The following is an 18,483-nucleotide window of genomic DNA, read 5'->3' as shown; positions in this document are numbered from 1 at the left end:
CATTCCTCCTCCTCTAATTGATGTATGCAATTCAAACTGTTCAACACCAGTTTCCTTGCTGTAATTATTGCCAGGGAAGTCAAACAAGACATTCCTCTTCATCCATGATGAGACAGAAATATAATCAAACCCCATGACTCTGCACTTCGTTCTGAACCATGGGAAGGGATCACTATGGCAAAGCATGACAGTGTAGGAGAGTGGGTACATACACATTTGCACGCGCCCAAGCCTTCAGCTCCTGGCAAGGTGCCAATGAAGACTTGGTATTAGAGAGGTTGGACCCCCGTTACAGATTATGGCATGGAATAAACCAAACAAAGAGGCAGTGTTCCCCGAGCTCACAGAAGGTACAGAGCTGTGATTCATTGTTAATGCTTACAACTGGGAGCAAAATACACAGATCTTGGTAACAAGTATGAAAATGTATCGCAATCATGACTAATGGATGTTTAATACCAAGGAGTGAAACACCTCAGTTTTATCTTTTAGCCCTCCACTGCAAGAAAAAAGCTTGTTCAAATCATTCAGTGTGCAAATTCTTTAATATTAAGTGGCTGACTTGGCATATGACAAGCTACTGGTATAATATATGATGATTCAAAAGGCACAGACAGGTTTTGCCACCAGATTCGCAAAAAGACCAAGGTCCCAGCCGTCTCAATTACACGACAGCAATTGCATATGTTGGCAATTATTAAAAGCTGTTCAAAGTCATCCATCTAAAGAAAACACTCAAGGTGGACAAATTAAAAGCCTTCAGCCTTTTTTTAGATGTTGCCTTTCTATTTTCTTCAATTAACATAAATGTATTTTAAGAGACCCTGACATTCCTAGACTGTTAAGGCGTAAGCAGTTTTGCCAACTCCTGTAATTTTTACTACAAATTTCACACTATCTGACTATTTACTTACAGCCTAAGCTCTTTGAAATTTCTTATGAGACATGTTCTCATTTACGGAAGTCATCTAATGCTCATATGGCATAGAAGATCTTGACTATGTAACTCATGATCACTTTAACAGCTCAAAAATTGGAAACCAAACCCAAACAAGAAGGCCAATTTATGAGTTTTAAGGCCTAACTGTGATTTTTGAATGCGTCAGGTTGGCAATGCCAGGGACAGAACAGAAACAACTGACCTCTGTGAGCCATTAATAGAAGACTGGTCTAGGTGACAGAAAAGCTGTTTTTCTAATGCTCATTTAATTCTACTACATATATTTTAGCTGACAAAAATACTTTAATCTGCTCTCTTACACTTACTCTCTTTCTAAACATGGTTTTCACCAAGCCTTTAAGACCAACCCAAAATCTCTGATTGAAAACAATCTCCCACCGCAGGATGGAAACCTTTTTGAAATAACTGCATTTTCTCAGGTGCTAAATCTCCCCAGCCTTTAGAGAGCAACATTTTCATCATGTGAAACGTTGCTTGAGCAAATCTCTTTAGCCTGAAGACACCAAGCCTTGGGAATATATACAAAAGAAAATGCAAATGTAAGTCTGACATCCCTAAACTGTTAAGTGTGTTAAACACACAAACATTCTGCTTTCGAAATCTGCTTTTAACAGAAGACTCTTTCTTGCTGTGGTTCCTCAAGTCTCAAAATGTCTCGCACCTTAGCTTTTCTGTCTACAAAGAAGTAGAGTTTAGAGGTGAGACACTGTGGGAAGCTACGATGTTTTGCTATGGTGTCATTTGTCTCAGGTGTTCTCTTCAATCTCACTGAACCTCCATCAGTGCTGCCAAACAACAGGTCATTCCTTTACATGGAATTTTTTTGTATTTAAAAATGTAAGATTGTTGTTTTGGGTTTGGGTTTTTTTTTGGGGGGGGGGGGGGGGGGGGGGGGGATGAGTTTTTTTTTATTTTATTAGGAACAAAAATCAGCAAGTTGTGAAATTCCCAAGGGAGTGGTGCTCTGATCTCAGGGCAACATGCCTGGACTACTGCCCTGCACACCTGACTAAGGCAGCCTGCAAGGCCAGCTCCCTCTGAGCTTGGGAAAAAAAAAAAAAAAAAAAAAAAAAAAATCCGTTGAGATACTTACAATAAGATTTCCAAACAGGTGGTCTGTATTCATCAGTATCTGAAAGAAAAACAAAAAATCTTAATGTTGCGTTGGAAATACTTTAACACAGAAATAACCCCGCAGAAGCACTTGCAGATTCATTAAGATAAACATTGCACGTAGGTTCTAAAATTATTTTTTATGATCAGAGTATAGAACAACATGTTAAAAGTTCCCCCTCTTTACTTAAACTGAAAATATGAAAAGGTATTTTCTTTAGCCAGCTAGAATAAAAACTCTAGAAATACATTTGCAAAATGGCAAACGTGCAGATCAGAAGCCAAAATACTGTGGGGGAAAGGGGAATGCATACTGTTTTACTATGCATATATCCATAAGTTCCCTTTTAAATTACACCAGAAAGATTGTTTTAATCTCAATTTATATTCCGATAAACCAGTTTTCATCCAACTTATTCCTGCCATTAGCTTTTTCCTCTTCTGGATAGGAATTAACAACTCCTAAAATAAAATCAGAGTATGTAAGTACTATGAAATATTTTGCAAAAAAGGAGGGGTTTTTTTCATACTACTTGGAAGCAGTCAGTATGTATTAAAAGTACCAGCATATTTCTAATCTCAAATTTTAATTCTCAAATAAAATAATAATAAAAAAGAATAAAAAAAATCCCAGTGTTTTTTGTCACCCTTATGACTTGCTGACAACTGATCTGACATTTTCAGCTCAGGGCTCTGTTGCAAACTTTGTCTCTGATCCACTGTTTTACCACTCTGACCAGCTTCATTTCTGATGCTACAAGATACTGAGGCTTTCTGCAAGATGCTGTGCTTATCTGCCTTGGAGCTGGTAGGAGTTACTCAGTACTCATTACACCACAGGGTCGTAAGTTGAGACAACCACACAGCCCACCTTGGTGTTTGAAGCCTCTTCTCACTGCAGCATTCATTTCTGAGCTGTTTGCAATTGTCTGCTCACTGGAACTACCTGCTGCATCCAACAAAACCCTAATTTCTAGTTTTTATTATGAGGTTACATAAAGATCAAGCAATCTGGGAATGTGTTGCTTGAATTTCAGCCTGAGTGTCATCTTCACTTGAGACTCCCTAAGGCCTCCAACACTGAGCCTGAAGCTGGGAAAGGATTTTGCTTTGCCTCCCCTTAGGATAAGCAATCTGCCTTCTTCAGCTACTTGCTATAGTCCATCTCTCCCACCTACAGTCATGTCAAAATATCTCTAAATTAGAGCTTAGTGGAATGAAATATTTTCCAGTTTAATTGGCACAGACTTGCCCATACACTCCCCAGACCCACCCAGCACGTCCTCTGCTCTGAGCTATCATTTTGCTCGATTTTTTACCTTGTATTTTAACAGTATGCATGAAGAGGGTGCAGTCCTTACAGACTACTTCAGTGGCAGTGGGTTTTATAAATACAATTCATTATGACTTTATTATTAAGGTAGCACTTGGTCAAACTGCCATCCCCCAGAATATGATGGGTTTTGATCTTTGGAAGGTTCAGCAGATGCACTACCATGTCCTGGGGATCGGCCAGAGCACCTCGAATCTGCACAGAGACCTTCAGTAGCCCGCACTATACTATGTCAGTGAAAGAAAATCAGCAGCAACAGATGCAGCCATGGTTATTCATTCCTACTTTGATACCTTTAATTAAGGCAGTGCAAGTCGATTCATTCCAGAAGCATTGTAACATGATCCCTTAACACTGCAGTGTCACATGGAAAAAGGGCAAAACTTGGAAGTAAAAATAATGGGTTTAGTCCCAGAAGACAACTCTTACCCCACTAGCTGAATTTTCTTTTGCTATAGTCTGTTTTTTGGCAATATATGCACCAGTTGAATTTACAAATAAATAATTTAAGTACAACACACACTGTATTTGTAAAATATGAGCTGACTATTATGAAAATACAAATATCTTGGCAGTCTAACCTATACTTGCTCGCACTCCAGCCATATAATTGTTACAACTAAGGGCAGCATGATTATAAAACTGAAAAACAACAATATTTGTGCCAAACAAAAAACCCCAAGCCTTGTTAAAGTCAGGCAAGAACAGCAGTAACTTTCATACAACAAACATTTAACATTCAGAAATTGGAAGGAATGATTTATGTTATGCAGCTGTGCACAAGGATTTTGTTAGAAAATCTGTCGGTGAGCTTTACTGCCTTTACAGTGTGAGAATACCCTCCGGTCATCCCACATGAGGTAATGAAAAAACAAAAGGTCATTTCTGTTGTGATTCAAAAAAAAAATGTTATCTGATATAAAATACTGTAGCAGCAAGTACAGCACAGTAACAAGGGTGAAGCAGAGGGTCTGTAGTGTTTGTTTCTGTGCAAGAATGTTTCTATTGCTAAAACCACTGCACTACACAAAGATAAAACAGAATGAGCATAAACATCAGACCAGTCTCTTAGTTATCCATTTTTAAAGATTAATCGCTGTGGTCCCATTTAACACATTACCAGTATTTTGAAATGCATTATTAGGAAAAGGGCTTGATTTTTAGATAGTGCAGACTTCCAGATACAGCATCTCCAATTAGGCATCCAAAGTACTCAAAAAGCACTTTAAGGCATGATAAAAAACCCACAGAAAATGCTGAACCCAAAATACATTTTCTCACTAACACTGCACCACTTTCTAATTAACGCAATAAACTCTATGCTGTCAGTTCTCAGATTTTCTACAGCTCCCATCAGCACAGTATCTCAGCTCTGCTAAATGTTTCCATGATAAAATAAAATAATTTTCTACAAGCTGTGCATCATGTTTTATCTTAACTGTATTTTCTGCCTTAAGTGAGATGCAATTCAGCTTAAACCTGCTCTTCTCCAAAGGTCTGGAGCACTACAGAAAACATAAATGCATAAACTGATCCTGCCAGCATTGGTGAGCCTTTTGCTAGCACGAGGGCACTCTCATCAGCAAGTACATTTTAGATCAGGCACACTGTCCATGCACATAAATCACAGTTTCAAACCCAGCCCAGTTTCAAACTGACAGATGCTGGTACTGAATAGTCTTCCTAACCTTTAAAAGTGAAAATGTTTTATAATATCCTACTATCCCAAGCAATTACAGTTTTTTAATTCTTCAGAATTTTGCTCTGATTAGAAGGGTATATGTATAAGATTTTATTTTTACATAATATAATGGGAATTCCTCAAATTCTCTACCCTGAATCCATACTGATAACTAACAATTTTCCAGCCTGGAATAGATTAGAAAAGAAACAGCTGTATGCCCAAACCTGCACTTTTAAGCTCCTAAATAGACCTGTCAATATAAATATGTATGCACGTATAAAGAAAAGAGTAAGAATATATTAAACTGATACATCACTTGAAATCCTAGTGAGGCCCAAAGTTATATGCAAGGTAAAGGGGTGGGGGGACACAATGCTGCAGGATACATGAAAATATATTTACAGTCCTTTACCCTGTAGAATCAGTCTTTGCTCTTGAACCAATAGCAAAGTCAAACTCATCTTCAAAGCAAGCATCTTACCACAGAGTAACAGCTGATGCCTCTAGTTCAGGCACGAACCTACATTTCTTGAATACCTTACGTGACAGGTTATCTGTCTCTCACCTTCTCCAGGGGCAAGCAAGAGTTTGCCAGCCCATCTCTCTCTCTCCAATGGACAAGGATAGAAGTGATCCCTATTTCTTAAACAATTCCCAGCACTTTCTTGTGGTCATCTTCTTTTCTCCCAAACACACTCTCCTCCTCTCTTTTTTAGGACTCTGCCTTCCCCCAGCCTTAGCAATATTCATCTGCACCTCATCCCCGAGCAATGCTTTGGTTTGCTCCCCACTGCTGTCCTGCTAGGACTCACCCACCCAGCCCACTCTATCTCCTCAGCATCTCATTCTCAAGCCATCTCATCTCTACTCAAGGCTTCCTTGAAATTTGCCTAAATGCAGAGAAAACAGAGGCAGAAAAGCCCAGAACAGCACAAGAGGCAGCTTCTGGCAACAGCCCCTTTACAGGCAGAAATGTCACAGTGGGGCAGGAGCGTGCCCTCCTTTAAGCACACAAATAAATGAAAGAAAAAGGAAACTATGCATCTTGAGCATGAACCATCTGCAATTAAGAAGTGAAAAGCACAGAGCAATCATCAGAAATACATGCTTGCACAGAAAAGGGCTTCTGCCAATAGAAAATCATACAGCCATTTAGAAGTTCATACACAGACACAAATGCTATGAGAGCATCTCAAATTTTTCCATAAACACAAATGTGACTAATTGTGACATTACAACGTAGCATTTCCCTTCGTTATTTTCCTTCCTTCTTACCCATTTCCATTTTAGCCTTTATATAAATCTGGACAACTGTAGTACTTTCAGAGTGTACATTTTAACTGCAGATAGAAAAACTGTTACTACTGCCTCAAACTGTTTAGACTGCTTGTCTCTGTGTATTCCTTTTATAGAAAGAATAAAAATGTTTACCTCTGCTTGAAATGGTTCTTTCTCTCTCCCCACTGAAGCTCTGCAAGCTCTAGGGTAGAGCAGCAGCAGCTTAACTATGCCTGGTAACCCCATAAAGCAATTTAGGACTTACTGGTAAGGTTTCCTGTAGAGAATTCAGTTTAATTTTTCTTTTACTGTATGTCATTCCCTGCAGCATGGTGATCAGTAACATCATGCTGGGGATTAGTTTAACACTGTCTGGGAGGAAATAATCAGCTATCTACTGACACAGCAGCTCTTGACCAAACTTTGATTTTATTCAGCAATATCCCTGTTGAACACAGGTGAGGCCTCAGGTGGTGAATCTTGTGGAAGAGGCCAGTTCTTAGCCACATGAACCAAACTTCAACATGATCAGGAGAAGAAAATCCAGTTTCACATTTTCTGAACCAATCTAGGCCCAAGGAATGGCGTAAGTCATAAATATGAAAAGAAGCAAGAAAGTATAAAACGTTCTTCTGTAAGCTAAGGCCTAGGCACTGACCAGTAAGCGTTAACATGTGTTTTAAGATGCTAATCTTGCTTTGTTTGGCAGCAGCCTGTGTCGAAATTTAACTCCTGGAGAGATGCATGACCAGGAGACGTGGCCATTTGCTGACCCATACAACAGGCTCCTTTTTGTGCCCAAAAAACAACTTCTAGAAAATTCCTCCTCAGCCTCAAAATCTTGCTTGTTAGCACCTTCTGTATGCCCAAAGGATGCACATAAAATCACTCGACTTATGGAAATGAAGCCATCGTTTATTTGCTGGTGAGATCCTCAAGCCACAAAAACAGCGCAGTTGAACAGAAAATGTAATTTCATCTCTGGTTTTCAGAGTACAAGTACCAACAGCATTTCAGAAACTAAGCTCAAGCCATCATGAAATGTTTTAAGCAGCAGCCAAGCAGGCCCTAGCAGTGAGGGCTTTTATGCACTCCAACCAAAATAAAACTCAAACAGCATTAAGGTAATTAAAGGATGAATACAACCACCGCCCTAGGCAGCAGTAGTAAAACAGATGGGCTACAATACTATGGTTTCAGGGTAAATACGAGAAGCTAATCTCTGGCTGTGGCAGCACCCAGCCATGCTGGAAGGGTTTTGCAGAAGTCCCTGCGCCGCTGGCAGCCGGAGGAGGGGAAGGCGATGGCGGGCAGCTCCCAGAGATGGGGCAGCAGGGCGGAGGGTGCAGAGGACAGCCAAAATATCCCTGTCAATTGCGTGTGTACTGAAGAGGGAAGGGCACACACCAAAGGTCGTTTGTCACTCCTACACCAGACCTTGGGGTCCACTTTTTTTTCTACAAAGCCTCTCTCCACCCCTCTGCTATGCCTCTGCTATCAGCTATCAGCAGCTGGTAAGTTAAATGACGGTCTGTAATGGGGTGGCGGGCAGAGGCAGAGTCTTCATGCAAAGAGCAAGAAGCGCTGTGTGTGGCTACCTGCCCGTCACACTAGGTCCTGCAGAAACCAACGCACTCCTCCCTGGCAAGCAGGGTACCATGCACACCGCCGCCAAAGGCTGCAGAAAAGTTCATTTCAGCCAGAGCTCGGTAAATGAGAGAGAAAGCCGTGATCAACCATTCTTGTCTTGCATGAAGTGTTTTCTTAGGAACAAACGCTTCTTCAGCATTCAAGTCCTCCACATGAATATAAAAAGGGAAATGATCCTCTGGCTCAGTCTTGTTCTGTCTTTGCCTTTCCATAGCACAGGGGTAAACAATTTATTTCTGACCAAAATACCTTGCATGGGCTTACATAGTGCTTTTTAAGAGATCTCAGGCAACTTTTTAGTATATTCCCTTCCTCTTAAATAAAAATTATTATATTGTTGTTTTAAAAAAAAATGTTGGGGTTTAAAAGTGACTGAATAAATAACGTTAATCCAAAAGTAATGTTGCTCTATTGGTCCCTAAAAACAAAGACATTAATGACAAGAACCTCATGGCACACATGGCCTGGGCCCATGTGGAAAACACGCAGGGTTTCACAAATAGGGCGTCACAGAATTTCTGTTGTTTATGGGAAGATCCCCACAAGGCTGAGAACACCCCAGGCCGTGAGCACTATGTTTTCTCCCAATTCCCAAATATACAATATACTGCGTGACATTCAGCAACGATGACTGATACTTCTAGACCGTTACTGAGTCTTTGATGCTACTTTAATGTTATCCTTGGCACACTATTTCCTTTGAATTAAGAAAAAAGCTTTGAAAACTTCTAGACATGTCAAGACTCTTCCTCAGGCAGGCAGACACCATTACTGTAAGGAGCTTCAGTGCAAAAGCTTCCAAATAAACCACCATCTATTTTCTCCACCTTTTCTAGGTGGCGAAAAGCTGCCAGAGAGGTGTCCACTTTAACATGTCAGAGTTCGACACGTGTCCCAGCTGCATGTGGACAGCCAACCCTCCCAGAGGAGGCTCCCCTGTTCCCAGCCCGCTGTGCTGCCGACACGTGGGGTAGCTGTTAAGTGTTCAACTAAAGCCCAGTCTGATCACAAAGACAAATGGCCTCTAGGTCCAAAAAGGAGCTATCACCAGCTTACATGGTTCCCCTCCTGCCAGGGGATGGCGACTCACAGGCAGAGGCTACAAGTAGCCTGCTCAACCGCACCCAACTGTTTCCAGGCCATCCCTGGAGAAGCTGGCACCCAACAAAGTTGCTCCACCACTAAAGCCATCCATCCACAGGGATTTGCCTGAGCCTGTGGGCAGAGGGGACAGTCACCAGCGACAATTCTCCTTACGCAAAGTTTTACTCCTTTGCCTTGACCTTTGGGGCAGGTAGCTACACTCCTTAATGCCCATAAAATCCCATGCATGTGGTCAGCTTTGGACTTTAAAATTAAACCTCGTTTGAATTATTTAAGCAAGGAAACAGCTGAATGTACTTTCTTCACATTTTCCAAAGGCACTCCCATCCGGGAGGAGAACAAGAGTACAATACAATCTAAGGGAAAGATACAAACCAGTGAAAACAGGCAATGATAATGAAAGCATCCCTTTGGCTGCAGGATAGCACTACATCACACACATGGTGACCCGGGAATTTTTTAATGGAACAAAACTTATTTTTTCTCTGCTCTTTTGTCCTCACATGTTTTTGCTTTTACCACTCCAAAAAAGTACAATTAGGTTTCTAATTATTACTGGAGTAAAAATGATTAAGAGAAAGCTGGTGTGAATGATGCCCCAGAAAGCTACATGGGCTGCTGTCGTTTCTCTGATGTGACCAAGTGCGAGACAAGAAAGCACTCTCAGCAAAAGTGAAGGGGCTTAAAGAAGGGCATGCTCTGAATAATTGCATCAGTCTTGAGGGAGAAAGAGAAAAAAGAACACACTACCATCCTGGTTTCTGCAAACGTCTGATCTGACAACAATAAATTCTGTGAGAATGCTTCTAATGGGGTTGAATGAGAGACCCACTGAAAACAGCTAGAGTTCAATGCCTTTTATTAGCAGGTCGTCTATTACTGCCTCTTTATGAACGATGGGAAAATTTTAATGGGTAATATTTTGCCTATCACAGACACTGCTGCTGTTAAATGAACTCATCTTCTAAGTGATTAGACCAGGTTGCAAATGATCTGTTTCTAGATTTTCATTTAACCAAAGCAAGGGAAGCACATATTCATTTTTCTTCCTCTTTGCCAGATAAATAGTGGCATATGACTACACGAGTAATGACAAATAAAAATTTAAAAAATCTTTTATAACAAAAAAAATTAAAATGAATTTTTAATCTTAAGCTGGAATTTTCACATATGCAATGGTAACAAGCAAAACACAGCTGTTGTCCTCTTTCTCTTGACTGTAGTTTAATGGAGGGGTGGAAAATACGCCTCGCATGAAAGCACAGTTAGCTTACTGTTTAAGAAAAGTTTCCAAACCTCTAAAATAATTTCTTGGTGTTGCTGCAAGTATAAAAATTTAGACCTCAGAGATGTAAAAAGATGACAAGTGCCACCTTGTGGGCATTTAACAAAGACAGAATTTAATGTTGCTTTCCATTTCCAGCAGGGTATCTCGGGCTCCAGACAACAGGCTGCAGCCAATTTTCAGCATTTATGGGAACACCATCTTTGCTTCCCGAGAAAAGACAAACACGATGGGAACTGCTACCTAACATGGCTCTGGGGCTTAGCTGTAGGTACAACAACAGAGTCAGACAGCCAGCTGTCTGTAAGCCTCTGATTTACATGGCTACAGCAGTTACCATAGCTCTACAGACTTATAAGTATCCTGAAATGTCTGGTTTACACAGTAAACAACTTCCAACTGAAAACGTTGTCAAAATCAAATACGCCTCTTTAATTATCTATTTCAAAGAAAAACAGCTTTTTTTTTTTTTTTTTTTTTTTTTTTTAAACTCATTGTGGCAAAACTGACTTGTGTCTGGCTGCAGCCCCGAAGTGCTGGATCAATGAGTTAGGCAGTTTCCCCTCCTCCCTAAGGGTTATTTGAAAGGTCGTTTGCAAACTAATTTTGCAAGTTCAAAATTGACAGAAATATGCCTTTATTGGATGAATCACATCTTTTAGATTTGACAGATAATTTGTCTAAGTATCTTCTATATCAGCGCAGTAAAGTCTTGGAGCAATTCAGAGTAACATCAGGTAACACAAGCTTGAACACTGTAATCAAACTTCCCTGGTTTAAATCTAGACTGGTTTTCACTGGAGACACTGTCTTGCTCATGGTCAGTGAAGTTTGCTTGGAAGTCAGGGGAAATACTTGTCGAGGCTACTGCTCTTACACTGCTCTCGTTCCAACCATGGCTAGGGATAACATAGGAGAAAACATTTACCCTTCGACATTTCCTTTCCTATTTTTTGTTTCCACAAATCCTTCCTTGTCTCCCATTTTAAAAGTCTGCCTGCACAGAGACTGAGCTCATTTCCCATCGGTTGTTTTACTTCTTTCAAGCATTAATAATACCAACAAGGGCACATCAGTTTTACCATAACTTCAAGCCAGTGACAACTGTTATAGCCACAGCCTCAAGGCATTCACAAAAATACGTTTTTGTCTTGATTTCTCTAACACATCCAACAGGGAATATTGATTGGAGCTTGATTACACAAATATTCTGAGCAGTCACCCTAATAATGAAAAAGAACAATATGATATGGTATAAAAGTGTCTTCTAGCTGTAAATTAACCCCCTCCCCTGAATAAGAAGTCTGCCCAGTCAAGGTTGAGCAGAAGAGACCCTAAATAAAGGACGAGCTTTCAGGCACTTTTGAAATACAACCCCTCCATCCACTGCATAATGCCCTAATTTGCTGAATGGGGAGGCATGTTTTATCACTGTTCGCTTGGTTGCTTTGAATTTTTTTTTTTTTCCACACACAGCACTGAGATAATGAACATACATTCACTTTCCTGCTCTATCCACTTCTGAACGGAGAGTTGTGGTTTTACCAAAAGCTGAACCATAACAAAAGAACACAACACTGACCCTGCCTCCCTATCCATTGCTAAAAATCTGCTGAGAACTTGTCCTCCCTTGCATTTTAGACCAATATAGCTGCTGTGCATTCATTAGCCTCCTGGGGGAAAACAAAACAAAACAAAACCAAACCACCCATTAGCAGCCCAGGCAAAAATCAGAGTCACCCGGAGAAAATTAAGAGCAGATCTGATTTCTGACTGCTGTTATAACTGGCCTCAAGACGGACCCATGCATCCCAAAGCATGTCTCTCTCTTTAACCGTGTCAGATGGTCTAATAGATGCTGTTGCTTCTCCTTCCTCAAACTTGACCCATTTAAATTCTTAGACCATTGGAGTTAACACAAACCTATTACAATTCTTATTAGAAACAGATTTTTCATTTTCTAAAACAGTCGTCAATAACACACGCCATTGCTCATGCAAAAATATGGCTTGCATTTACATCCTTATTTCCAGAACACATGTAATGCATCAACACTCATGGTTGGAAGGAGGAGGACGGACTACCAAGTAAAGCACTCTTGCCTGGAACCATGATCATTTTTTACAGTGTCATGAAGGAAACTCCTAAAAAACCATTACTGGCAGGGTCAGAGAAAGGGAAATGGACACAATGTGGTGGGATGCCTTTTTCTGAATTGGAATTAAGTTTTCACTCCAAAAGTCATTCTCCAGTTGCTGTGAGCTTTTCCCCAATCTGAAAGCTGCAAGTGTCATTCCTTACCTTTTCCTGATCTCATATAAAACATCTAAGAGGCCTCCAATGGCACAAAGTGGGATGCTCCTGGTAGAAAAGCTGAAAACTTCACATTCCTTTTGGGCAATTCCATGGCTCGCTATTAGAACTGCAGTCAAAGAACTATGGCAAAAGACACTTACCCACCAGCCTCTCCCCATTTATAGCATTAAAACCATCTTTTTCATAACTTTTTCCTCCTCACCAGGTTCATCTGCTGCACTAGGTGGGAACCAGAGAAAGTGAGAGCAGGTGTGAGGTCCAGTCCATGGAGTAGCTGTGCTCCAGGTCCACTCCTGCACCACCCAGTGCATTGTGGGGCTGCAGCAACAGCCAGCCATCTCAAAGGTGGTTTAGCAGCTCTGCAAGCACTGAGAGGTTTTCTGCATGGGCCCCCCCATTTGTCCTCAGTTCCCTCTGCATTCAGGAGGGTGAAAGCAGAGCAGGGGAGCTGGGAACAGGCTGCTGGAAGGAGAGCTGAACACAAAGGTTTGTCACCGCCCAGAAGGAATGGGATTGCTGGCTGGAAAGCTCAATATGATCAATGCTCGGAGATAACCTCTAAGTCCCTTTCTGCATAACTCCATACGTTTCTTTCCCGCTCCAGGAAATTAATTCAGATGGTTTTCTTGTCTCTGTTTTGAAGTTCTTTCTCCTTTTTTCCACTAATTAGAAGAAAGACAAATTGGTCTGCAAATAACAGAAACTTGGGTTTATTACCTCTCACTTTATCATGGCACCGTGTTAAACAGGAGGTTTTCAACAATTATCTGCTGCATTTCTCTGATATTGATGCATCCTTACTGGAACTGACATCCCCCAGGAATGTCCACAAGTGAAAAGCAGACTTTGTCCTACAGAACGAGACATCTAAACAGAAAATAGGAACAGTTACTGGCAAGAGCAGCAGAGGCCCACTGTCCTGTTTTCGGCTGGGATAGAGTTAATTTTCTTCTTAGTAGCTGGTACAGTGTATTTTGGATTTAGTGTGAGAATGATGTTAACACACTGATGTTTTAGTTGTTGCTAAATAGTACTTATCCTAAGTTAAGGATGTTTCAGTTTCCCATGGTCTGCCAGCAAGGAGGCGTCCAAGAAGCTGGGAGGAAGCATAGCCACAACAGCTGACCTGAACTAGCCAAATGGATATTCCATACCATAGAACACCATGCTTAGTATATAAACTGGGGGGAGTTGGCCAGGAGGGGTGGATCGCTGCTTGGGCATCGGTCAGCAGGTGGTGAACAACTGCATTGTGCATCACTTGTTTTTTGCTTGCATTTTATTTTTTTTGTGCCATGACTTGGATTCAAACCGAGGTTGCTGCTATTAAATCGTTCTTATCTCAAAAAAAAAGCAAACAAAAAAACCTGAAACCAACCAACCAAACAAACAAAAAACCCACAGAAAAAACAAGTGATGCACAATGCAATTGCTCACCACCTGCTGACCGATGCCCAAGCAGCGATCCACCCCTCCTGGCCAACTCCCCCCAGTTTATATACTAAGCATGATGTTCTATGGTGTGGAATATCCGTTTGGCTAGTTCAGGTCAGCTGTTGTGGCTATGCTTCCTCCCAGCTTCTTGCACACCTCCTTGCTGGCAGACCATGGGAAACTGAAAAATCCTTAACTTAGGATAAGCATTATTTAGCAACAACTAAAACATCAGTGTGTTATCAACATCATTCTCACACTAAATCCAAAACACACTGTACCAGCTACTAAGAACAAAATTAACTCTATCCTAGCTGAAACCAGGACACCCGTGTAGATGAGATCATCCTACAGATCAAAGATCAGTATCTCTATTCCCAGGTCTTGCCAACCCAATAGTCCCCCAGCCAGCACTGCCTCTCTGGGCAACAGCTCTCTTGGTGTCTTTAGGTGCACTTTGATGTTATAAAAAGAACGCTATCGTGGCAATTGGCAGCACAGGAAAACACATACAGATTGACATATAGAGAGCTATAGGATGTAACAGATAAAAAATCCAGTTTATAGTTTAAAAATGGTCCTGGCCTACCTATGTGGCTACACGGGAACTGCCGGGAGGCAGAATGCTGCAAGAAATTGTCAGGGATTGCTATACACAGGATTTCCATACAGAAATAAGGGCAAAATGCTAATACAGCTCTGAGACATGGCAAGCCCTGCCTGCGTCTTCCATGGCTGCTCTTGCACAGCAATGGGAGAAGGAAGATGCCTTCCAAAAAAGGCAGAGTTTTTACATTGAAGTCATACTAACAGCAGGGCTACCCCATCAACAAAGCATTTAAGAAGCAGACCTTTCTACTAAGTGGAAAAAAATGCCAACAAGCTTACCAGCTGAGTTAGCCAGTGTGAGCTCTCCCTCAGACAGAGCAGTCTGCAACTCACTCATCTCAGAGGTTGCTTTGAGGTATCCCCCTGAGTTACTGTACCAGGAGTGCAGCATACTCTGTCCTGCCCTGGGACTCACCATGCTTCGGGGCGGCAGCGACTCAGGGGCTATGTTTCACCTCCTGCAAATTCTGAACCTGCAGAGAGCAAGTTAGGAAAAAATGATCATCTTGCTTTGGTCTGATGCAGCTGGAGGTGGATTGGAGTAGGGGGGTATCCTCTTAGAGCACAGTTTCAATAAAAGCTAAGGAATAAGAGATGTTCCACCAAGTTACTGATGAGCTTGCTGCTCTGTCACCGAGGAGGGGCAAGCAGGGATGCTGGGAGGGGGCTGTGACCACAGCTTGCTTTCACACAATGTCAAAGTGGGCAGATACACAGTGCAGCCAGGAGCTCCCTGAGAGCCACAATAAAGCAACAGCACAGCTATACGCACATGATCTCACCATTGGAAATGCCATGATAAGTTTCTTCTCCTTCTCTTGTTTTTTTGGGTTGGTAATTTTCCTTTACATACTTGCAAATATTTACCTTGCAGTAACAAATGTTATTTCTCAATAAAAAAGTACCTGACATAATTCCTTTACCATGTAAATTTTGGCATTGAAATAATATGCAACACAAAGTTTCTGAACGTTTTTCTCACCAGGAAGAAGAATCACTATTTTATTTTGAAATACTTCTCTGCTTCTGTTAAACCAGTGAAGATTTTTTTTCAACACTTTCAAGTCCCTTTATAAAAATACTCTTTGAAAAACCTGAAAAGGAAATCAGTAAAATTAATTGCTGTGTTAAAATCATGCTTCCTTTATTGGAAGGATATACGCATGTGTGCGTGTTCAGCCAGCAAGGCAGAGGTAAGGAAGAGCTACATCCTGCTTGTTTGGGTTTTTTTTTTAATGAAAAATGATCCAACATTGCACTGAAGCATTATGTCCAGATTCATATGGAAACCATAAAACGCAGATGAAAAAGTATGGTAGACTGGCCTTACCAAATAATTATCAGCAACTTTTATAGTCTGCTCTGGATTGTATACTTAGCAGATACTAATTCAGCATTGAGGAGACTGGCTTGTACCCTTGCAATGTGAGAGCAAGGAATGGTTAGGTCCTGCGCTAAAGCACTGGGTTTGTTTTTCAGAACTATACTATTACTCCATTTTTCACAGTCCCCCATTTATTCTGCACGAGGAATAATTCCATACCTCCCTTTCCATTGCTGCAGCAGTACTCAAAGACTTTGCTACATGATGCTCTATTGTATTTGCTATATAATTTAAATGGCTGCAGTTGTGGCACTGCTAGCCATGGTAGCACACCACCATGCAGTCGGCAACAGAACAATTCCAGTATTTAGGAAACACTGTTTTAACTTTACCTTTGGAGTGGGCATTTCCCACAAGCAAGCTGCCCCAGAACATTCAGTTTCTGATCAGGGTCTGAAACTATGTTTTTATTTGAGCTTCACGAATAGCAAGGCTACCTATAAGCAGCTGCTCTTGCAACAAAGGAAGCGGGAAGGAGACAGAGATGGGGAGCAGGAGTGCAGTAGAGAGGGAACCACCACCTCCCATCAGCACCAGGAACATCCATCCCCAACCACGTGGTGTATTCAACAGAGCCAGACCCTACCACCTGCACCAAACATGGATGTGACTGTGGGCTTCCTCACAGAGATGACCGAGACCAAAAGCACAGTTACCTCCTCACTGTGAGCAGCAAGGTCTAGCTTGCAACTTCAACAGTAGTCCACAACCAGAGGATGCAGTTTTCCTAATGCGTTCTCCCAGGGACTAAGATTTGGTCATGTGAAAAGCCAGACCACATTATCACATTCTATCAGCATTAAACAAAATTTTAACCAGAAGCTCTAACCAGCCCTGACGGTCACAGCAGCCCCCGGTCTCTCCATGATACTTATCACAGAACTGCTAGCAAAACACAAAAATATATTTGGGGACCAATGTATCAAAATATATCATGGAAATCGGACTCCCACAGGAATAAATAGGATTTTATGAGCACATTTTCCTGAAACTATGAAATCACTTCAGAAATGTCATCTTTGTCATTCAGACAGAGAATGAACAAATATTTTGAGTGCTGGAAATGTCAGATGTCAATCAGCTCTTTCACATTCACAGAGGCTATTGTACACATGGCGAATACTCCAGGCTTCCCAGCCAGGTGTGGTCAACCCTCCTGCCCCTGACTGGAACCGGGGCATCGACCCACTACTCTGACGCACAGCTAAATCCTTGGGAACAGCATGGAGAACTGTAGGAACTCTTCCCAGCATCTTCTTGGGTCTGGCCAGTGAGGGTGCTGAAGGCCCAGATGCCATGCAATTACAAAGTCCTAGTAGCATTGTTAAATGCTTTAGAATACCAAATATTTCACTGGTTTTAAATGATACTTTTCCTTGTTTCAAGACAGACTCGAGAAGACAAAATCTAGAGGGTTTTTAATCTTCTGCCATCATTTATGAAGGCGTACAAGGCAGACACAATCCAGCCCACTGAAATGACAACCAAGCCAGTTTATGATTTTACAAGGGAGCAGGAAGCATCCATATTCTTTTAACAACTACAAAACTGCCCTTGGGCCAGGTCTTGGGGTCTGTTTTGTTTCGTTTCATCTGAAGACACGTTTCTGCAGAACTGTACGATCTCTGTCCACAAGGTGGAGCAGCTAAATAGCCTGAGATGCAGATGCCAAGCCCCAAGTTCAGAAAAAGGAAAATGAATCGTCTAACAACGCACTTTTAGAGACTTTACCTATGCCTGCACCCTTGGAAGATCCTTATTAATGTGCTTTTATTTGCCACAAATAACATAGTCTTCAAAAAAAGGCTTGTATTAGGTTTATGTTTTGAGTTTACTGATTAAAGTAGTATTTAAGTCTTAACTATGGTACTTCCATTATATGTAAACACATTCTTTTCTTGACACTGATACATGCTTTCTATCACATGGAAATCTTTTAGTACATCTGAAAAAACAGTTAAGAACTCTTGGAGAGAGTTAGTAAGAGAATAAAGTCCCCAAACCCAACAATGCAGAAAGGATCAGCTGAGTCCAAAACACATAGAAGAAAACCCAGATTTACACCTGAAACATCAGTCCTTGGCTGACGTGAAGCGTACATCAGCAAAGCTTGGGAACTCTTCCCAGATCCTTGGATCCAGAGCATATTTCACTTCAACACTGTTGGATGAGATTCTGTGCTATGCAGGCTGTCTCTACTTCCTAGCAGGTCACTTGATGCCAAGGAGGAAAGGGACGCGTTTGTTCAGTGGTGTGCCTGAGCTGATGATACCGCAAGTGAATCTCTTTGGAGAAAATTCCAAAACTTCATCTTAATTCATTACTTGTGCAC

The 18,483-nt window shown here is 41.4% G+C and overlaps 1 protein-coding gene across 1 annotated transcript in view; it reads right to left on the bottom strand.

Annotated features, from left to right (window-relative positions):
• Positions 1–18,483, bottom strand: part of CHN1 (chimerin 1) — a 105,650-nt gene that overhangs the window by 80,345 nt on the left and 6,822 nt on the right. The window contains exon 2 of the mRNA XM_030016823.1: positions 2,055–2,093. Coding sequence (XP_029872683.1) covers positions 2,055–2,093 — 39 coding nt within the window. The remainder of the gene's footprint in view (positions 1–2,054; positions 2,094–18,483) is intronic.

The sequence above is a fragment of the Aquila chrysaetos genome, chromosome 6 (genome assembly GCF_900496995.4).
Source record: "Aquila chrysaetos chrysaetos chromosome 6, bAquChr1.4, whole genome shotgun sequence".
Classification (NCBI taxonomy): Eukaryota; Metazoa; Chordata; class Aves; order Accipitriformes; family Accipitridae; genus Aquila; species Aquila chrysaetos.
Note: the sequence above shows the minus strand (reverse complement) of the source record. Positions and strands in the feature narration are given on the sequence as shown.